Source organism: Lissotriton vulgaris, chromosome 11 (assembly GCF_964263255.1).
Source record: "Lissotriton vulgaris chromosome 11, aLisVul1.2, whole genome shotgun sequence".
Lineage (NCBI taxonomy): Eukaryota > Metazoa > Chordata > Amphibia > Caudata > Salamandridae > Lissotriton > Lissotriton vulgaris.
In genome coordinates, this window is record NC_141699.1 from 949,174,872 (window position 1) to 949,198,443 (window position 23,572).

At 42.5% G+C, this 23,572-nt stretch overlaps 1 protein-coding gene across 1 annotated transcript in view; it reads right to left on the minus strand.

Annotated features, from left to right (window-relative positions):
* Positions 1-5,446: 5,446 nt before the first annotated feature.
* Positions 5,447-23,572, minus strand: part of LOC147683731 (mast cell carboxypeptidase A-like) — a 262,604-nt gene continuing 244,478 nt past the window's right edge. The window contains exons 10-11 of the mRNA XM_086944112.1: positions 20,670-20,754; positions 5,447-5,738 (exon numbers count right to left, since the gene is read on the minus strand). Coding sequence (XP_086800238.1) covers positions 5,551-5,738; positions 20,670-20,754 — 273 coding nt within the window. The 3' untranslated portion in view covers positions 5,447-5,550. The remainder of the gene's footprint in view (positions 5,739-20,669; positions 20,755-23,572) is intronic.

Genomic DNA, 23,572 nt, shown 5'->3' on the forward strand with positions numbered 1-23,572 from the left:
ATTGCGATTTATAATGCCTTACAAACCCATTTTGCAAGTTGGAAAGACCATTCTAAGAAATGACCGGGTTTGCAATCGCAAAGTGGCTTTTTGCATCTAACCAGTAGTCCTTGGATTGAGCAAGGAGATAAAGACACAGTGAGAGGGTGACACAGACAATGGAGAAGGGAGATATGCAGCAAGACAGAAAATATGGACACTGTAACTGGCAGACCTGTATAATAGCACAAGAAATCATGAAGACTAGGAAAGGAAGACAAGGGCACTGTCCCAGGTGACACCATAGGAAAGGGAGAAATAGAAACTGGATCACTGAGAGATGGACACAGGGCAAAGAGGAGCAAACTCATGGGCAGAGAGACAAAGGTACAGGAAGAGGGTCACACAAATACTGATTAAGGTGGAAGATACAGGCAGTAAGGCACAAAGACACATATTCCGGAATATCTAGCTACATATACTAGGACTAGATGACATGTACCCTAAAATATGAAGAAATGGACTTTGGGATAGGGACATACGCCCACAGGGACAGGGAGACAATAACACTTGGACAGAGAGACATACACTGGAGTAGAGAAACATAGATATGGAGATATAAGCACTGAGAGAGGGAGACATGGAGCACTGTGACAGGAGGCATGAACATGGTCACAGAGACATGTGAACATCAGAAGAGGGAATGCGTGCAACTAGATAAGTAGACTACTAGGAACTGGGGAAATGAACACCAGGCAGGGGAGAAACAGGTACTCTTATGGGACAAGGAGACACAGACAAGGCATTAGGACAAATAAACATGAATTTGAAAATTAGGAATATTTACCAGAGGAGAGGCTCTGGGCAAAGCAACATAACCTAGGATCCCTAGTCATGTATTAGGCTACAATGCCCTCTCATGAATTCAATATAATTAAATATAATTTACTTGACTTTATATTTCTACCTGCTTTGGTTTCATTCCTCAGGCAACTGATCGATGAAAAATGCTTTTCATAGGGGAAAGGGTAGACACAGAAAAGGAGTGTAGGAAATAACCATATTTTGTTTGATGTTCCCCCAATTGTTGCCTTATCTGCCTTATTGTGTTTAGAACTATGTGCACTCTACCACTTAAAACCAGTAGTAAAGTCCTTGTTCTCCACCTTTACACATGGTTAAGTTGGCTTACCTTGCCTAAAGGTCCCTAGTATATGGTCTATGCACCCAGAACTTGGAAGTTATGTGCCACCTGTGAAATGCCACCTGTGGACCACCTATTGTGCCATCCAGAGAGTTGGCCGGCAAACCAGGGCTTCAGGGCAACCATTGTAGCCCGATTGCTGCAGTGTAAAACCTGCAGTGTTACCTCTCAACACAATAATTTTTGATAGGCAAAGACCTCCCTTTTAAATATTATTAAGTTACCCCTATGTAGGCCTGTGGCCACATGGTGCATTATAATTAAAATTGAGACATGAAGAAAATTAATTTCACCATGTTCCTACAGTGGGACTGACAACCATTTTTACTGTGTCAGGCCTGATTGTCATATTGAGAAAACCAATGGTTTGGGAACAGTTAGAAAAATAATTAAGCTACTATTTTTAATAGTCATTAAAAATGTAATTCAATGCTGAAGTCAGAATTTAAATTAATATTAAGGAAAAGTGACTTTTAGAAAGTTATCATTATCTTGCCTGAAGTTCCTGTGGGCTAAATTATATTAACTCTCCAGAGGTTGCCCAGCCTTTTACATGGTGTTAAGTTTCTTCAAGGAGTTACACAATAGACCACTTTGATTGAAAGGATTGAAAGTTCAACCTGAATTGACAGGGATTACTCCTCTAGGCTCAGCTATGCATTCAGGGTGGGGTCCGCTGGCCCTCCTGTTGAACCCACAAGGTCAAATCCTCCCTGAAACTGAGGTACATGTTGCCGAAGGACCCTGTTTTTTTTTCTCCCCAGAATTTTGTGTCACTGTTTGTTGTCGGTTAACGGCCTGCTTCAAACTCGATTTTAGTGCTACATGTGTGAGGACACTAGTAAATTCCATGGTCCACTCCCCTACACATCCTGTGCTCTCAGAGCCCAAGTTTAGAGTAGCTGAACGCTTTGTCCATTTTGCAGTTGTTCTAACACACTACATTTTGGGCCTGTTTGCAGTAAGGCAAACTGGAACTACTGGAGACAGAAGGTAGAATAGACCCTCTAAACTTCTATTCAATTCGTAAGAGGGTAGCCAGGCATCACTGCTACCCACTAGCTAGTGCCAACGATGAATGTAGCATTCCAAGGTCTCCTCCTCAGGACATGTTCTGGACCTGCAGAAGAACAGAAGCCGATTTGACCTGTGGTCTGTCACCTGAGAAGAACCCTTATAGACTTGATCTACTCCCTCTTGTACCCAGGACAAAGATACAAAATGGCAAGCATCCTGTGTGGCTGCAGAGACACAACAAGGTAAAAGAAGACTTTTCCCTGAAGTGGCCAGTTGACAAGTGGTAACTTTACCAGTACTGGACTTTGTTTTTGGCCTCTGCTTGACACCTGGACAGTCTATAAGTGCCTACCACAGAGGTCATAACAGCCTTAGAAGTGTACTTCTCAGGTTGTTTGGGCACCAGAAGAAACTTTGATAACTTAAAAACTAACTACAGAGCTCCAAAGTTTCAGCTGGACCTATTGTTAAATGTATCTAACCATCAGTTCCACATCATCTGATTGAATTTCAGCTTCGTCCCTCGCAGAGACCTCCACACTTTCGAAAGAACAAAACAGTCTCATTCTGGACATAATACGTTTTCAGTAAGGAATCTCATAAGCTCCAGAGTACCAACAGGACCAACCTGCTTCAGGTACCTGCCCTGTGGTTTCACAGCTGCTGCTACAATTTCAGAAGCATTCCATGTGGGTCTTCCCCAAAAAGTGACAAAGTTCCATTTTGCATTGGGGCATATAAGCATTTTCAGTTCCTGCATGAGGAGGATTTGTCTTCTCAAAAGTGACTAAGTCCCATTCTGTGCTGGGATAAAGAAGCATTTAAATGTTTTTTCTTCAGAAAAGTGACACCGAGCCCATTGACCCCCATTGGTGATTTGTGCTTCTTGGCACTATTTTTATATACACACTTAAAATTGATACCTCTGCTCCTGCTTGGATTTTTGTTGTTTTGATATCATCTTGTATATTAAATTTTACTCTATTTTCTAAATTTTGGTGGGGTTTTTATTGTGGTATTTCGACTTTCTTAGCGTTTTGGTGCTGCATACACACTTTACAACATGCCCTAAGTTAAAACTGTCTGCTGTGTGCCATACCTACCAGGGGGTTGAGCTCAAGTTAATTTAGTGACTTTTAGGGTTCATTCGGAGAAGAAGGGTTACTGTTCATTGAGATAGGCAGTCGCCCACCCCAAATATGCATCCACTTTATTAAAAGGGGATAGAAATGTTTCCTGTTGTGATTGTCAGCACATTCCATAAGTACATAGAGAGGTCTCCAAAATAAATTAGAGATTCTTTTTAAAAACAACATTGGTCCAACAGGAATTTTCACCTATTTCTAACAATAAATTCCATCAGTATTGCAATAAACTACATTGAAAAGAAAAATAATTCATCATAATTCCACTGATTTATTAGATACTGATACAAATCTAATACATACTTGACTGTCTGTAGAACTTCATGAAATATTTTGGTTTAATCTTTATTTTGTCTGTAGCTTCTAAAACAGTGTTCCAATATGATATCCTTTTTAAAAGATGGCCATTTTGATCAATTTACAGCTGAAATCGCCATTAAAACGCCCCAGTTCCCCAGAACGTCGAATGTGCTTTTAAAGTTTGATGTTCTACCTAATTATGAGAGAATTGCCTCCAAATATAAAAGAGGGACAAAAGAATGCAATCATTGAAAGTGCATTCCTTAGCTTTGCTGAAATACTTCATTTCTGATGTTTTGTTAGCCATTTCTATTGTTCTCAAAGGTCAACCAATATCCTAAACAAATTCATAATGTAAGCCTTTTCTTCTAGATGCAGTAGGTTTTTACACAACTATCAGCTCATATGTAGTTTCTAACCGTCAGTGATGTTTTGTTATTTAATATGTTTAGCCACATCGATGCTGATGACGGAACGGCTCTGTCATCAGCTGCGGTGGCGCTGTGCTGATGACGGAGCGGTTCCGTCATGGCCCACCCGACGCGCCTGCATTCTATTGAGCGGGTGGGGCCATGACGGAACTGCTCCGTCATAAGCACAGCTCAGCCGAGGCTGGTGACGGAGCGGTTCAGTCACCAGTGTGTGAGCGCCGCGCGGCCCCCCTTCGCTCTGCGGCGGAATAGCCGCCGCAGGGAAGGAGTTAAAGTGTGCATTCTGTGTGTTTTGATCTGTTACTTCCATTTCACGGGATGTGCAGCAGTGTAAACTCTAGACAAGTTCCAAGCAAGGGTGGGCATAACTTGCATAATTCCATGTAGCATATTCATGCGGAATTACCCTAAAATTGCACAAGATTATGTAAAACTACACAAGAAGAGTAGTTCTGCATTGAGTACTTTAGCCACAATGTACGTGAGGATACATTTTGAACCAAGAAATAGCACTGAATACAACAGAACACGAATAGTGAGTGTGAGTAGCTGCTCGTGCTCACTAAATGCGCACTTGGGGGCAAGAATTTCCCCCAACTTCTTTCTTGGCAAGTTGGCTTCCAGAGGTACTCAGGGAGGAGGAAACCATAATCGCCTGAGAGTAATTCTGCATTAAAGGTATTTTTGTAGCAAAAAAATGCCTCTTCACTCCAAAATGGACACAGAGATATGTTCGGAGCTAAGACATAGCACTGAATGCAATTGAACTTGAGTAGCAAGTGGGAGCAGCTGCTCGCACTTGCTACATGTGCAATTGGAGTTGGGTTTCCCCCAACTTACTCCAGACATTTAGAACAAAATGCACCCTTGCATACAAAATGGATGCAAGGATATATTTAGCAGTAAGGAAATAGTGCTAAATTCAGCAGAGCATAAACAGCAGAATGGACAGTCACCCATGCTTGCTAAATGTGTTCTTGCGGCAGGATATTTTCCCCCAAATGACTCTAAATTACGCGATTGGGCATAATTGTACTATTAGCTGTAATTCTACTTCAAAGAGCAGCACTCTGTTTTTTGTCACAACAGTATGAGAATGATGCTCCAAGAGTGATGAGGCCAGTTCCAGGCATACATGTGAAATTTCCTGGCAGTTATTGACCAGCAAAGTCCTCATTTCTTGATGAGCCATTTTACAACATTCACATTTGCTGCAATAACAAAAAATCTAGTTACTTGTTCAAAGTTATATAAAATGCACATTCAATGCAGACCAAGCAACACAAATGTTACACAAATTATTCAGACAGCACAACTTCTTAATCTCTACACACACTCATTTTTCATTATAAACATAATCAAAACGGATTGACTGTCTCAAGGCATGTTTATTCATCTTATGTTGCATTACAATATGTTTCGCCTAACAGTTGTTGATCTGTGCAGCACAGATACCTCTGTATCATCTTTAGATTTATGGTACAGTCCCGAGAACATGATTAGCAATAGATTTCACAGCCAGCATAGTTTCTTGGCAAGTTGGCTTTATTAAGGACTCGGGGAGGAGGAACCCATACTCGCCATTGTCACGAAGTTCAAAGCCGAATGAGTACTTGATGCCCTGATCATAGGTCCAGTCAACCGATGAACCAGCAGTGGGATCTAAAATACACAATTAATGAAAACAATATATGACTAGCAGTGGAAAACACACTGTATATTCGGAGCGAACACTCATCATAGCTTTAGAAGTTTAGCAAACTGTCATAGCAAGTCTGGTATTGAGATCATGTCAAGTTTACTCTGCTGTTGATAGTAACTGTTTAGGTTGTGTGAAACTGTAAGTTTTGTTTCCCCTCAACATTTATGGAAAAGGACCTCAAATTATGTGAATGGAGATTTGTCTATATCTGGAGTGAAATTTGAGGCAATACCTTGAGTTAAAAAAACACACAATTTACTTGTAGGACACCAGTTAAAGTGGAAAATGCCCCCCAAATGGGATGTTTTCTATGCAAACCATCCTCCTGCATTTGAATATTACACAATGTATGAGGCAAAGCTGAACAATTTTCACAAAATTTGTATAAATCAAAAATCATCAGTTTTGAAAAGTTTACTGGCGTGATAAAATATCACCCAGCCCTTTGGCAGATCCTCTGGCCAGAGCTCTGTTCAAGTGAGTTGACCTGTCTCTCTCAAAACCCACTGACACACTCAGGACTTGTATAAAGATTCGTCTATCAACACACCAGTTTCCACCATATGTATTTAAGACACTTATCCCTATCTAGGCCAGTCACCCACATTGATAGCTCTAATTAGTGCAGCAAGGGACTTTCCTGTGATTGGTTGATTACACTCATATTATGGCTGTTTCAAAGCTAAAACATGGGTATGACTGGCATTTTTCTTGCTTGTGTTATGAGTAATGACACACTTGCACATCACTGCAGTCACTGCCAGAAAGGATGGCATCCCCTGCCCACTGGTACACAGTGAAAATACATCAATGATTGTTTCATACGTTGACATCTCTTCACATCCATTAGAAGGCTAGCTGCTCCATATTGGACAAGTCTACATGTGTCAATGGTTCCCACATGTACCCAAACGCATCTGCTTTTTTCTACTGGATATATGTTTCTACCTGAGGAAACCCCTCCCCTATCCCCTCATTAAATATGGAAACCTTCCCTTCCCACTCCTAACATGAAAATGCAGTTACTCCCGATTCTGACAAAAAGATAAATGCATGTGTTTAACCCCTTCACTGCGGCGGCTATTCCGCCGCAGTGCTAAGGGGGAAGGGCAGCCGAGCGGCGGGCGCATGCTGGTGACGGAACTGCTGCGTCAACAGCCGCGGTTGCGCTGTGCTCATGACGGAGCGGTTCCGTCACGGCCCCGCCCGCTCAATAGAACGCTCAGCGCAGGTGCGGAATCCGCGCAGCGCAGGCGTGCCGAGCGGGCCGTGACGGAACCGCTCCGCCATCAGCACAGCGCGACCGCGGCTGATGACGGAGTGGTTCCGTCACCAGCATGCGTCCGCTGCTCGGCTGCCCTCCCCCTTAGCACTGCGGATCATGGAGCACAGGAAACCAAGATGTTGCAACGTATGGCTCTCTTTCCTGTCTGCCATGAAGTATAATCCAATCTGAAAAAAATGTTAGGCTCTGAAATGCAATAACACTTATGTACAAGCATGACCAATGCACCTATGATGTTTGAACACTTTCTACAGACCTTGGTTAATAAAGTGTATATTGTACTGTCAACCAATCTCATTTACTTAGTTAGGAATTAGAAAGATAGGTGCATGGCCTCTCAGTGTTAGTGCTCAGAGCTTGCTTGTTTGCTGACAAAAACAGGCTAACAAGGCTGGTTTTATGAAGTGGATGTAGAAATTGAAGAAACAGCACATCTAACTGAGACACAGTAATGTTAGGATTTAACAGGATCAAGGTCATGGCATTTATTCACTAATAAACAAGACCATAATGGAGACGGCTTCTAGGCAAAGATTGCATGTTACGATGATATTGCAATATAGTAAGGTCAAGCATATCTAACCAGACCAACATCATGTAAACCAACATGAAATGTATTCAAATATAGTACTCTGTATAACATACTTGATAATAATTCAACTAAGGAATTTAGAAAGATCTTGAATGATATTCATGAGAAAGCCCTCAATGCAATTGCATAAAAGAGAAAAACTAAGACTTTTCCCTGTACTACCAAATGACCATGAATATATGTTACTGAAGATCACATCAACTCATCATTAAGAATTGTGTGGTATATAGTTCTATAGACAAAGCAGCAGGTAAATACATCAATTAATTATTCCAACCTATAGTACAACACAGTAAATTGTACGTGAAAGGTACCTTTGATTTTTGGAGAAAAATAGCAAACTTTCAAATTGCTGATAGAAGTCAAATCTTCTTACATACAAATGTTTTGAATGCTTTATATATCTGAATTGTACATCATGGGGGCTTGCAAGACTTAGATTGGGCACGTTTGAAGCATGAGATGAAAGGAGCTAATGAAGATTTCTTTGTGCTACACTTTTCATATTATCCTTTATATTTCAATTAGGAGAGCAATTGATACCAATGAGATAGACACTCATGACTTTGTGGATTAGGTAGCAATGCAAATATAGTTATGTCTGAGTTTGAGGATGAACACATGTATAAAACAATGAATGGAAAGAAAAAGTAGTCATTTACTTGTGGTATATTCATGATATTTTTGTCATTTGGAGACAACAACAAAAAATACTAGTATGCAAAATCAATGAGCGTAATACCAAAAATATTGTAAATTATTCAGTGAAAACCTAAGTTCAAAACAAAGTGCTTTTTTGTGTACTGGTAGAGAGTGGTGACAGGATGCTGCAAATGAATATGTAGGGCAAATCCACTGACAATGATAAAAACAGTTTGTTGCTTTATCAAATTTTTCATCCTGAAGATATTGAAAATATCTGCCTTACCCCAAATTAGTCTGACTTAAATTAATAACATCACACAAAACATGTACATCAGGAATATGATTTTTGCCAAACATTTAATAAAGACAAAGGGGATATTCACAAAGTGTAACAGATAATGAAAAATCACATCAGCAAGATGCCATGAGTTGAATTAATGCCCCCTACCAGAGCAAAAAAAAGAGAGCAGATAATGTGCTTCTAATTATGCCACTGCCAGTAGTAACATCAAAAGGATAATCAATAAAAGTTGTGAAAGAGTGAAATTGTATCCAGTTTTCAAAGGGAATGTTTAAAACAAAACTGTATTTGTATACCTGCAATCCAGGAGTATTAAAGAAACAGTTACTGTAATTAGCCGAAGACATACAGCACAAAGTTAGCTTTAAATTGTGTTCACTGTAATATTTTATGAGGGGACTAGTGCTCCGTGTAACCCAGAGTAGAGGCATGACAGGTCAGTGCAGATTTTCCTGTGGCCGGTACCTTGGGGATGTTACAGATAGATTATCAGACAGATTCATCATTGAAAAATGGGCTCGCAAAGGGCCAGATTCTGAGAATCTGGCCCTTTGCAAGCGCAATTTTTGCATTTGGGATTCATCATCCCAAATGCAAAAATCGGTAATTGCGAAATCGCTAAATTGCGAGGAATTGCATTTAAGGAATCTCTATTTGAGATTCCTTAAATGCAATTCATTAACCATTTTTAAATTGCGAAATCGCAATTTCGGGCCGCTATTTACCGCGAGGTCAAACCTCGTGGTAAATAGCGAAAACTTAGAAAAATGCTTTTAAATGCATTTTTCTAAGTTGCATGTTACACACACACATGTCCTTTGGACATGTGTGTGCGCAACACCAATGTAGATTACATTTCAGGGGTGCTACAGGGTGTCCTTTGGACACCCCTGGCACCCTTGAAATCGCATCCTTATTTGCGATTAGCAAATTGCTAATCGCAAATAAGGAATGACTCCCCATTCATTCCTATGGGCCTCTAGGCACATAGGAATGAATGGGGAGTTATTTCTTATTTGCGATTAGCAATTTGCTAATCGCAAATAAGGAGGCTGTAGGAATCGCTATTTATTTAGCGATTTCTACATGAATCCCGATTTGCAAGTCCTTAATAGCGAATCCTTAATAATCGCTGTTAGGGACTCGCAAATCGGGACATTGATGAATCTACATGTATATGCGCTGTGCCATTTAAATATTGCTATTTACCCAGCGTCCGTGCTGGTAGTGTTGGTGGCTCAAATAATGATTTTATATTGCAAGAAACGTGTATGAGAGCAAACATTAAACTCTCGAAATGTCATTCTGGCTTGCTGTAACTTCACTAGTACCTAGTATGAGGGCTGTTTCTGTGACCCTGAACCAAAAACCGTGGCACTGTTTATTATCCTTTTCTTTCCCTGATCGTACGTACGTAGCACAGGCCAGCTCTGAGGGTGAAGCCAGAGTGTGAAGCAAGGACCAGTGACCCCTTTATGAGTGTGAGCGTGGGAGTCTGACACAGATCAGTGCCGCACATCCTGTGTATGTAGCATGGATTGAATCTGTGTTCTATGCAGCTAAGCACTGGCACGTGGCATGGACAGCCCAGCCACTAATATATACATTTTTGGTTATACAGAATGGAATGAGGACTGGTTCTATGTGACCCCATGTTATGCACCTTCAACCAGGGCTCTGCTTTTACTGAGCCTGGTTATGCAGCATGACTGAGAGCCCACTTCCTTGTTTGCCTGGTTTTGTAGCATGGGCAGTGACCCTGTTTTTTGAGCTTGGTAATTCAGCTGGCATCAGGCCGCTGTGAATAAGGGTTTGCACCCTGGGTCAGGGTACTGTCCTTTGTGAGCCTGGCCACGTCTGGTTATGCGGCTTGTGCCATACCCTGCTGTCTTTCAGTCTGGTTATGGAGCTCGTGCCTGAGCCTTGTTCTCTCAAAGAGCAGTAATGCTGTGTGTTTAACCCTCGTTTTTTTGTGAACCACGTTTTGTGCCATGGATCATATTTGCAGAATGCTAAGCAGGCTTGCCAGTACCTTGTAGGTCACTGCCTGACCCTTGCTCCTCTGGTGGTGTCCCATCGAACCCCTCTGGCTCAGGATATAAAATGTGGCATTGGTAGAGCTCTTGGTTTGCCAGCTACTTTCTCTGGTGGTGCAGATGTTGGCCTGCAGTTGAGTCAACAAGCTAAGGTTCTCCAGAGGGCCTTTCCTTTCCTGAATAAGATTGATGTGGGTGAGTGGCTGGGAGGGAGTGTGTTATTCTCATAGTGATGCACAATATGAGGGCCAAGGGGCTCTTGCGATCTTCTATCCTAAGCTATTTGAATGTTGAGTGTGTCAGCTGTCATTTGCCTGACACGAGTTGAGTTCTGATGGGCCTCTTGCTGCAGGGGTGTTGTGCAGTGCTTGAAATGGAAAAAAAGAAGTGCTGGTACTCTGCAGCAGAGTACCTGCTTGTTTCTGAGAAGTGTCGGTACTCTCCAATTAAAAGTATAGCATTTCTCTTGAGCAGTGCCGGTACTCTCCCTCCCAAAAAAAAAAGTGCCGGTACTCCGTACCGGACAGTACCGGCCCAATTAAAGCACTGGTGTTGTGCTAAACATCAATTATGTGTAGCTAGAGTGAGAGTTAATGCTGTGATTATTAATTGATTAACCACATAATATAATTGGGGAGTTAGATTTCCTGATGTTGGTAGAATCTTGGGGCACGATGGATCAAATGATTTCTCAATTTCGTGCCTATGTGAAAACACGTTTGTATAAATGGGCTCTGGTATGTTGATGGTGGTTCTGAGGGTCTGCTTCTTGCGTGGCAGCTTATCCACTGCTTAACATGATATCCCTAATGTCTCAAGGTGGTACCCTGCATTTGTTGTGTCATTTTCTTTAGTTCTTGGTTTCTGTGTTTTCCTTTCCCTCCTCCTGCTGTTTCCTTTTCACAGTGTAACTCACCGCAAGCAATGGTATCTTGTTTTTTGGCACATTGTCTTAGCTTGGAGCTACATGAAGTCAGAACTTAGTTTCTTGTATAGTGCTTTTTCTCATTATGCCCACCGCACCCCTACCCTAATGTGGCTCTCCGCCCACCCACAATCCCCTTTTTTATAATCTCAAAATGCGTTCTACTACTATTTCCAATGCACTACCCTATCTCTCATCCTATACATCTATCAATATATCCTCTACATCCACTATCTCATTTATCCCAAACCCCATACCACTACTATGATTCCCAAAATAACCCTTTCTAGACACTCTCCTACTCTATCCCTCCTTGATCATCTGATGCCTCTTTTACTATACTGAACCCCCAAAACAAACCTTTCGAAATTCTTCCCTATGAGTCTGCCCCTTCAAAACCCCTTTTACTCGTACAAAAGCCTCCTCCTACTGATATAACCTAAAAAAATAAAATAATAATAAAAAAAATATTCCAAATCCTTCACTCTTATATCCCTCCACAATCCTTTTCAATCAAAATAACAGACTACCGATGCTGTCGGCAAGATGCCGGCCGCTTGATTCGAGTGGGTGTCACTCCCTGATCAGCGCTGCAGTATTAGAGGTTTCTGCGAGAGAGAAGGAGCGTTTTGAATGAGGGAGTAATAACTCAACATCGCTCAAGCTATTGGGGAGCTATTGCAGTTCGACATTTGGAAAAAGAATCTATGTTTACGAACCAGGAAAAACAGAAGCTCTGGCTGCGGTCTGTACGGCTTGCAGTAATGATCCTTCGCAGCCATGCACACCTGTGGACTTGGCGGGCGTGGCCAGCAGGGAACTGTCAGTAAGATCCGAGGCTGAGCGGCGGCTCACAAAGCATTATGCCGCCTCGCAAGAATGGAAGTTCACCTGTCTTAGGCACCAAAGCTGTGGGAGACGCGCTAGTCTCAGGGACGAGGAAAACTCCGGCTGCTCAGGAAAAGTCTGACAAATTTCCCAAATCAGACAGAGTGGCGGAAAAGCCCGGGGCTAAAGTAATGGCGGTGAGTTCAAAGAAGGCGAGTCTTGCAAAAGGGAAAACTGCAGAAAAGACCCAACCCCCACCTACCTTGAATGAGGAAAGTAGGAGCAAGAATCTGGGGGTGTCGGGGAGTGCCTCTCAGATGATGGAGAGCTCTGGGCGATGGAAAACTGTTACAGTCCCAGGGATGTTTGCGGGGAAATCCTCACAGACAAAAATTCTGACGCAATTCTCCTTTTGCGATGCAAATGCTGCCGGCATCCCTAATAACACAGAGGTGATTGCGAAGGACTGTGTTGAGGGAGTAAATGACATTGTGGCAATTGAGAAGCCCAGGACAGTTGGTGATGATAAAATTGCAAATAAGCAAACCATAACCCCCCTGAGGTCTCATTGGTGCTGTGTACTGTCACAGGAGGGGCTGAAGGGGCGGAAGGGGGTTGTGAAAAATCACTGCAAGGCTCTGAGATCGATCTGGTTAAACCTCTGCCTTTCAAACTCCTGTCAGTGGGGGGCTGTATATGGAATCTGGGGCTAATAGTATACCGGATGCCCAAGATGGAGACAGCTTTTTTTCTCCGCCAGAGGAATCGGATATAGATTCTACCTCGGACTCCGAAAATGAGGAATTTATCTCGGGTGAGGAAAGTGGGAGTCCCCCAACTACAGCAGATACTTTGAAAAGGGCTACACCCCGCCAGAGTACATCTAGGAAGGTACCACTGCCCGTTTCAAGAAAATGTGAGAGCGATGGCTCTGAGGCAAGCAACAATCTACAATGGGATTATTCGGGCGCTACAACTACCCTTGCAGGCTTAGGAGGGCCAAGAGTCCAAGAAGGAGACCTGGGGAGGCCTGGGGACGAAACTAACTTACCTCCTTCGAATTCCCAGATCATTACCATGCTGAAGTCTATTCAAAATGAAGCTCGCCAAGAACATAAGAGAGCCCAACTAGCCAAGAGGAAAATACAAGGGGCAATTCGGAAAAATACTAAGGCTTGCTCTGAGGTAGTAGCCAGGACAGTTGCCCTGGAAGAACAAATTTTTGGGCTTGAGGCTGGATTACAGAATACCGAAATAAAAACCATGGCAATTGATGAAAGGCTTTCAGATTTAATGTGGAAGTTGGAGGATTCCCAAAATCGCCTCCGCAGGAATAACTTACTACTTTTAGGCATTGAGGAAAAAGCTGAGGGCGAGGACATTAGAGGGATTGTTCTGAAATTATTTAAAGCTGCGTTTCCGGAGCTCTCACATTGGTGTTGGGAAACCGAGATACAGAGAGTGCATCGGTTTCCCCTTATGTTGAAAAAAAACTGTCCCAAAGCCAACCCCCGGGCAATATTGATATTTTTGGTAATTTTTTGTTGAGACAAGCCATTTTTGAAAAAGCACGTCCGAATGCAAGAAGATCTGCAGAAGGCCACACCTTTTTTGTGCAACCCAATTTTTGTCATGCACCAGTGGAACGGAGGTTGCGCTCTGTCTGCTGATTACCCCTTTTCAGAAAAAAGGGTGTGAGGTCTTCTTGATGAACCCTGCACGGCTGAATGTTATTCTTCATGGCAAGATACGGGTATCTTACTCGGAAGTACAAGCGGAAAACTATCTGAAGGAACTTACTGATGGCTAATGTGTAGTAGTTTCAGTTCGGAACATTTGTGGAACTAACTTCTGTTGTGTTGGATGTTTTTTATACCCTCAAGACTGTTTTTTTTTTCTCTTAAATGTCCTTTTCTCTCTCTTTATGTTGTTATATGGACAGGGAGTGACCAGGTGAAACTCAACAAGTGAGAGGCATCACAAGGGTCTGAAGACCTTTTTTGCCAGTTTTTTTGGGTTGGGGGGGCTTAGGTGGGTGGGGGGATCAGGGTGGGGGAGGAACTACAGGGCAAGGGAAGGTTTGGGCTGGAGTTTGTCTTTGGGAATAGGGTAATTCAGGTAGGGTGGGCACAATCCTTTAGTTGGATATCTGTATGGAATGTATGCACAATGCCATGGCTAGTATCAGGATAGCATTTAAATATTTGCGGACTAAATGATTCTGCTAAAGGGCGTGGGATCAGAGAGCTGTTCAGAGAGAGGATGTTCGTTTTCTGCGGGCAGATATCATCTGCCTTCAAGAAACTCACATCGAAGCTAGTCGGTATAAGCTCCTGGAACTTGAGGGGTTTCAGTTGATTTCACGGACCAAATTGGAGGCTAAGACCAAAGGGGTTGCCATTCTGGCGCGATGGGGAATGGTTAATATAATCCGCTCCTCTGTTGACGCGTACGGCAGATGGGTTATTATTCATGGTAAATTCCAGAACAAAGTTCTCACACTCTGCTCAGTCTATGGCCCTGTACTTGATGATCCAGAATTATACACTTGGTTAAATCAGGAGCTGGTTGGGTGGCCAGAACCGTTTATATTGTGTGGTGAATTTAACATAAATATCAATTGTGAACTTGCTAATCAATCGGGTTTAGCATATGCTGGTCGAAAACCTAAAGTATATAGGGCTTTGTGGCAGATGATTGAAATGCATGGTCTGATCGATGTATGGGCTTCTTTTAGAAGGGATGATCCTGGGTTTACCTTTTTTTCTGCACCACACAAAACCCATTCTAGGCTAGATTACTTTTTTATTTCTCTAATCTTGGCCCAAGGCTCAAGTATCACTAGATATTTGAGAGTAATGTCGGATCACAACCCGCTTGTATTCAAGGTTAACTTACAACCCAAGGTAAGGAAACCAGATGCATTGACTTTTAATCGCGGTCTGTTAAGAGATAGCAAGTATATTGATTGCATGGCACTTTGGATAACAAGATTTCTAAGCAAAAATATAGGTAGCACTAGTGTGCAAAATGTATGGGACACACTTAAAGCTGGTATTAGGGGAGAGACCACTCTATACGGATGGGAGAGCCAGAAAAGGGAAAGAGGTAAACTGCAGGAGCTATACAGAAATCTTGAAGAGGCTGAGTTTATTCTGGCCAGAGCTGTCTTGGTGGGTGGGGATGGTGATGCTGCTCAAACTCAGATTATAATCGCTAAATCAGCCATAACCGAAATTTCACAGGCTAAAGCTGCAAGTAAATTCCTGGCCTGGCGTTCAAAAATGTTTGAGAATAGTGAAAGAGCTGGACATATGTTAGCGGGCAGAACTAGAGAAAAGGAATTTGCTTTGCGTATTGAGAGCATTTTGGACCCTGAAGTAGGGTTAGTCACTGAAGAAGGCGCTATAGCTCTAGCATTTCAGAAATTTTACCAAAAGCTATATAATGAAGATATCTGTGGGAAGAGGTGGTTCAGGTTGAAATCCAAAGATACCTTAAGGGAACGTTCTTTCGCTCTCAGCTTACCCCAGTAATGATTGAGATGTTTCGAAGGGTCCAAAATGGCGATAAGCCTCCTGAATCTTGGCGAAGAGCCAGGATTGTTACACTTTTAAAGAAGGGCAAGATACCATTGGACACTGGGTCCTATTGACAAATAACGTTAATTAATAGTGATATTAAAATTTACTCAAAAATTCTTGCAAATCGGTTAGCAGGTGTGATTAAAAAGCTTGTGTCGGCCCAACAACTTGGTTTTAACCCTGGGCGCGAGACAATCGAACATATACGCAGCACAATCGCATTGTTCGACTATACCAAGGTTACAGGAGACCCTATGGCTTTAATCCTGCTTGATGCGGAGAAAGCTTTTGATAGGGTCTCATGGCCTTTTTTATGGGCCGTATTGAGGCATTATGGTCTTGGGGCGAGGTTTATTTGTGCGATTCAGAGTATGTATATACACCCAACCGCTCAAAACTCGGCTATGGGAATTCAATCTGATCCAATAAACATACTGAGAGGTACAAGGCAGGGGTGTCCCTGCTCCCCTTTATTATTTGCAATTTATATCGATCCTTTGATCAAAAATATTTTTTCTGATGTATTAATTTGTCCGGTCCGGGCTAAGCATAGGGACACTAAAATCCTTGGCTACGCGGATGATCTAGCCATCTTGACTGACTCCCCCCGGGTAGCTCTGCAAGAAATTCAAAGAATTACATCGCAATTTGGTGCGATATCTGGGTATCATTTAAATGAGGCAAAAACCCAAATAATCTGCAATGATAAGATTATTTTGTCTGATCCACGGGTAGTTAGTAAGTCTAAATATCCAGGGATAGAGATCAGTTCCAAACCCGAGGAGACGGTCGACCTCAACTTGAACTCTTTGATGCGTAAATTAGAGGCTGATGCTCATCGAATAAATAATCTACAGTTAACGCTGATGGGCAGATGTAATGTTATAAAAATGATTTTTGCCCAAGATCTTATATTTTCTTAGAGCCATTCGTTTGCTTATTGATCAAATTTGGTTTAAAAAGTTAGAACGGATTACCTCTTGGTTTTTATGGGCCGGCAAATGCCCAAGACGGGCTATGAAATTTATGACTCTCCCTAGGGAGAGGGGCGGCTGGGCAGTACCTAACTTTCAGGTTTATTACTGGTCAATAATGTTGAGACAGATTGCTGATCTATTAGATGTTGGAGATGTAGATCGCTCCGGTATCTCAATTTACCATTTAATTTATGGGGAAGAGGCTCAGGGATTATTGTTTAGACATATCGACTTTGCTTATTTTAAACGGGTGAGGTTCAAGGTTCTGCTTGGTGCTTTTAAAGTTTGGACGACGGTTCGGAAAATGTTCAATATTGGTAGAATTAATCTATACTCCCCTTTTGCCGGTAATACTCTTCTTCTGGAAATTTTCCGGGATGGTTACTTTAAGGAATGGGTTATTGTAATAGGGGATATTTTTTCTGAATCTGGGCTCTTGACTTTTGAATCTATCAAGCAGAAATTTGGGATACACAATGGGCAATTTTTTTAATTCCTACAGATTCGTGATTTTAAAAAAAAAAAAACTGTTTGCTGGATTCGTAGTCCGTTGGTGGAATTAATTAATGGGAATCAATCGACCATATCCTCTATTTATAAACTGGTTAATGACAAGAGGAGTGATGATTTAGCTAAGCATTTTAGTCGATGGCAGGCCGGATTACATGTGGAACAAGGTTTGTGTGAAGATTCTTTAGCTTACAGCCAAACTGCCACTATCTCTGCTAACCGCCAGGTTCAATGCTTTAAGACTTGGCTCAATCTGTATATAACCCCTCTTCATATACAACAATGGGGTGGGGCGGTGGGGGTAAACTGTCCCCGATGCGGGGAGCTTGCGGTGGACAGTATTCACATGTTCTCCTCTTGCCCCTCTTTGGCTTCCTTGTTATGTAAAAGAGAACAACGTTTAGAACAAGTGTTTGGGTATCGGATATTAGTGGCACCCCAGGTTATTATGTTGGGTATAGCTAACCAAAATGTGGTTGAATCGAATAGGAAGTTACTTTTCGTTGCCATGGCTGTATTGAGATTATGTTTAGCTACTGTTTGGTTGGACTCGGTTCCCCGGACTCTACACGAATGGTTCTGCAGATTTCTAAATGTGTGTAAGTGGGAACTCTCTGTGTTTAAGAGAAGAGGATATAGGGCCCGGAGGGAGGGTGAACAGATCTGGGGTCCATTAACTAATTAGTTGAATACTGAACACTAAGGCTTAAGGTATCGCGTTAAATGTGAATTATGTTTATGTATCCTTTTTCCCTTTTTTTCTTCTTCTTTTCTATCTGCCCTGTAGTGATCCACCGGGGGTGGGTAATAAACTGAAAATCAGGACCTATGACATGGCTGTATGATATTTCTCAATTTTTTGTTCCTCTTCTGTAGGATTCTTTGTACATGTCATATCTCCTAATAAAAAAATTAATACAAAATAAATAAAAAGCAGACTAACATGTTCACTTCTCAAATTCCATATTCCCCTATACTAATTCACCGCTAATCCTTTATGGGTTACAGAGTATCGTGCTACTCGCCAAAAAAGAGTTTAAACACCCCATCAGGGTTACAAGTGCTATATAAATGCAAACCTTTTTCCCTTTTCTACCCCTCCCAAACCCTTCTCAGTCCAGAAAACTGACTAACATATCCACCACTCAAATTACTTTCATGTTTTACCATACTAATTCAACACTAATTCTTATGGGTTCCGGAATAGCGTGCTACTCGCCAAAAAAGCGCTTCAAAACCCCATCAGGCGTAGCAAGCGCAATATAAATACAAACCTCTTTCCCTCTTCTATCCCCCATCTACCCTCTCTATCAAATAACTGAATAACTTATTCACCACTCAAATTACTTCATATTTCACTATACTAATTTTTAACATTAATCCTTTATGGGTTCTGGAGTAGCATGCTACTCACCAGAAAAGTGCTTCAACACCCATCAGAGGTAACAAGTGATATATTAATGCAAACCGTTCTACCCCTTCTATCCCTCAGCTATCCTTCTCAGTCCAAATAACTGACTAATAGCCACCACTCAAATTACTTTTATATTTCACCATACTAATTCACCACTAATCCTTTAAGGGTTTCCGGAGTAGCGTGCTTCAACACCCCATCAGGGGTAACAAGTGCTATATAAATACAACCCTTTTTTTTCCTCTTCTATCCTTCTGCTATCCTTCCAAATCCAAATAACGTACTAATCTATCCACCACTTAAAATGTACGTGCATGTTTGACTATACTAATTCAACACTAATCCTCTATGGGTCCTGGAGTAGCGTGCTACTAGCCGAAAAAGTGCTTTAACGCCTCGTCAGGGGTAGTAAGCGATATATAAATGCAATTAGAATACAATACTTTTAGCTTTTTAGTAACAGCACATTGCTTTCTAGGATGTTGTGCCCGTACAGAATTTTCTGTGAAAGCAACATGTAGCAATATTGGCTACAAAGCCCGGAGGGGTGGAGCTGTCACACATCACATGTTGCCGCATGGTTGGTGTTGTGCTGATAACATCTGCTTGTGTGTTGCATTTAGTAAAATACTTTGTTTTGTGTGAATGGTGTCCTTTAGATGTGCATGGCCCGTTTAAAGCCATTGCTTGTGTATGCCAGAATTGGTATATGCTTTTCGCTTGAGACCATACTTGGGAACTGTGGGCCTCATTTATGAGAAATGACGCATCGCTGCGTGAAAGCAGCGATGCGTCACTTCTCAGTGCGCACTCCTTGCGACATTCCTGATGCGTCATATTTAATGTATGACGCATCATGTCGCAAGGAGTTACAGATACGTCAGTATTTCTGACGTATCTGTAAGCGCAAAAGTGACGCATTGCTGGAGTGTGTCACAAAAGTGCCGCAACTCTAGCAATGCGTCCTTTCACATGGGGCAAGCTCCATGTGAAAGGGCCTGCGTCAGTCTTACGCCTGCTGTGAGGCAGGTGCAAGATTTTGACGCAACGGCATCCTAAAAGTGACGCAGTGAAATCTCATAGATCTCACTGCGCCACTTCTACGACCCTTCCTTGCGTCAATACGCCCCCCTTGCATACATTATACCTGTTGCAGGTATAATGTGTCGCAGGGGTTTACAAAGTGACGTGTCTACCTAGATGCGTCACTTTGTAAATATGGCGCAACAAGGCACATTTTTTACGCCATTGGTGCGTCACAAATAGTGACGCACCGGCGGCGTAAAAGTGACGCACAGCCTCATAAATGAGGCCCTGTGGGCGGAGAACCGGAGGGCGGGAGTAACTTGAAAATATACATTTTTATTTCCACAACTCACACAGACTTTTTTGTAGGTTCGTATCAATAATTTAATGTATTTCTCTTCCAACAACTCCTAAGACCTCAAATACCACGTTCACTTGTCTGTTGCCAAATCTACTGCCATTCCCATGATCACTGCCACACAGTCCATAGCTAGGCTACTTTGCAGTAATGACGGTAATGTGCTGCATGGCGGAATGTTTATAAGGTCCCAAAGGCGAGACCGATTGCATTGCAAATGTTTGTTCTAAGAGACAATAATTAGAGAATCTTTACAGCTGTGTGCCAGTAATAACAGCTTGTCAGACCCATTTGCAGTACTGGCTGCTCCCAAAGTGAACACAGTTATCACAACATAAATATAACAGTTTGTGCCATGTTTAGAAATGAATCACATGCTCAGTAAATAAAGAATGCAGAAAAAAACTTACATATTGTAGATGCTATTGGTCCATATGTGTAATTTGTACCATATAACGTTTCCAAAGCTTCCGCAGCAGCTTTTGCAACAGCATTCTGAATTGGAAGAAATTACTTTTAAGTTTACAAAGGTACAAAGACTGTGAACGTGAAGTATTTGTTGATAATGTGTTTAGCGGAACCAGACAAAGAATACATTTTACTATGCGTTATTGGTGTAAGTAATAACCATCAAATAAAATCATCTGCAAAGTTGACCACGTTTTTGCTGCACTGAAATATGCAGACATTGAGAGAAACTATGAGAATCACTACTTTCATATTTTGATAAACAAAGCGAGCTCGCGCAAGAACCACACTCCACGCTGTTACTTGAAGAGTAAAAGGCCATTTTATTAGGACAAGGTTGCACTCCTTTAGACTTTATTACATAGTACATAAATGCAATAAATTTACTTTCCCCACCCCATGCCGACTCATTCTCCATTCCTCCTTCTCAAAACCATCTCACCTGTTTGACTCTTCCCCATTCACTCGGTGACCTCCTTCCTCTCCCTATTCTCACCTTCACTTGCCCTCCGAGCATCCTCTGTTGAATTTCCTTCTTTGCCTCCCGCGCCCGGCTATCAGTCACCCGTGTACCGTTCTCCCCCTCGAGGGGTGGATCGCCCGTATGTGACTCACCACCCCTCAAAAGTACCGCCACGCCTCTGCCCTGCAACCTGCCCTAAACTGGCACACTCAAGCCCAAAAAAACCACCCCAAAGCCCATCACTTAAGACCTGTAGGGTGGGTGGGTGGGTGGACAAAATTCTCCTGAAGTCCCCCCGGCGGTGCTTAGGTGTTCGGAAGAGACTGAATCTCCTCTCCCAACACCTTTTAAGCACTCCCAAATCCCCACCCCTTGCCCTTCTAATCCCACCCCCACACCTTGTCCTTCCGGTCTGCGCGAAATCCCCAGGGGAAGACTGGTCTGCGACCTTACTTCCCCTGGGGCCCGCAATTTGAAGAGCAATAAAAAATACACTGGCTGTCTGCCATTTCTTCTAGTTGTACTGTCGCCCTGATCTCTCCTCCGACCAGTCTATTTGGCAGCAGAGAAACTCTGGTATGGACGAAATTAGCCTTTGAAAATCAAGTGATTAGCCTACGGTCATGTCTTATGGTATGTAGAGTTGTATGTAGAGTGGTCTGTTTGCGGGGCTTATATACAGTGTGCTCTCCACTGCCAGTGGAGTGTGTGTGTAATCCAAACATAGAGTAGCAACTAACCCTCCTACAGTCCTCTGTTTTCGATCAGCACCAGGAAGGTCAGAGGTCACCCAACATGTGGATTTCAGTCCCCCCCCCCCTCCCCCTCATCTTATCAATTTTTGGGGTATGAGTAGGCCCCCCCAGTGTAGGGAAGCCTAGTAATGAAGTGGGTATTTTCCCCCAATAATATCCAATCTCTAGGGCGATATGACTGGAAAATGTCTTCTCTATGTAGTGCGTGTGGTAGACAGTTGGTTGAAGAATGCTGGAACAGACAATCTAATCTAAGCAAGCATACAACCCATGTGGTGGGGGGAAAAATTAGTATTCTCTCATCCCTGCATTTCTGCAGCTCCAGGACCATTCACGCACTCAAGGTCTTAGCATTACGCACTGTAGGTGAATTGGACAACGGTGGGTGAGTGGTCAAGGTCTACATAAGGAGATCTAAAATTGCCCCCTGTGCCCAAGGTATATCAACCCATTTAGTTAACTTCCTAGATAATACGTCCAATAGGGTTGAATTGTACACATTAGGGGGATGAATTCTACCCTACACTATTAGTTGGTTGTCCAGTCACCCTTTAAACAAGATGTAACAACCGCAGGGTCAAGTTGTTCTTCTTCCTTGGTGAAGGGTAGGTACTCCTATCTTGATCCAGATCTCAGGGCCCCTAGCATACTCCATGCAAGTGGCATAAAGCAGATTGTTCCTTCCTTTTATTAAGTAAACTGGCCCCTTCTGCTGCCATTAGATGAATCTCTAAAGACAGCTCTATATTGGCCCCTCACAGCTTTAGCTGTCAAAAACTTATAGCATTTACTGACAATGCCCAAGCCTCAATACCCACGCATTCCTAGTTGGAAACACGTATTTTCCTTTGGCTGTCATGACTTGCCTTCCTAGAGTAGGGTGAATGACTACGTGTTGCGCGTTGATAATTACGCACTAACACAGCGATAAAATCCGGCGATAGGAAAATGTGCGATGTGCGTTTTTTAACGCACATCTTGGTAATATGGCCCTTTGTGCTCACAAACTCTACAAAAGATGTATTTCCTATAGTCAAATCCCTATCCTCTCTAGAAAGTGTGGCAGTTTGCAACCCACCCTCAAATATAAGCTGCAATGAAATTGCTGGTTTCTTTGCCATAAGATCTCAAAAACCTATGAGGTCTTCCCTCAAGAGGCTAGAAATTTCAGTGCGACACAAAATTATTGTGACAACAACCGATCAGGGGCCCGTCTTCTCAGCTTTGGGGTGCCCCCCAACAGAGAGCTCAATGGGCTTTAGGGTAAAATTAAAACTGGGTCTCCATTGGACCCAGCCTCTGCACAAAATCCTCGTTCAAGCACAGGAAGCTATTCTGTCCGATTTTAGCAACCTATTAGCCAGGTCTTTTCCACTGGAACTAGTGCCCCTCAAATGAAAACAGGCAATGGTTGTTCCACGACTGAAAAACCCCTCCCTAAACTACTCACGGTTGGAAAATGTAAGACCTATCGCCCTGCTCCCCTTTTTTGCAAAAGTCATAGAAAAACTGACAAATAGCCAACTGACTAAGTTTATTGAGGCCAATAACTTTTTGCATTCTGCTCATTTTGACTTCCGGGTGCATCATTCAATGGAATCAGCCTTATTATTGGCCACTGAATCTT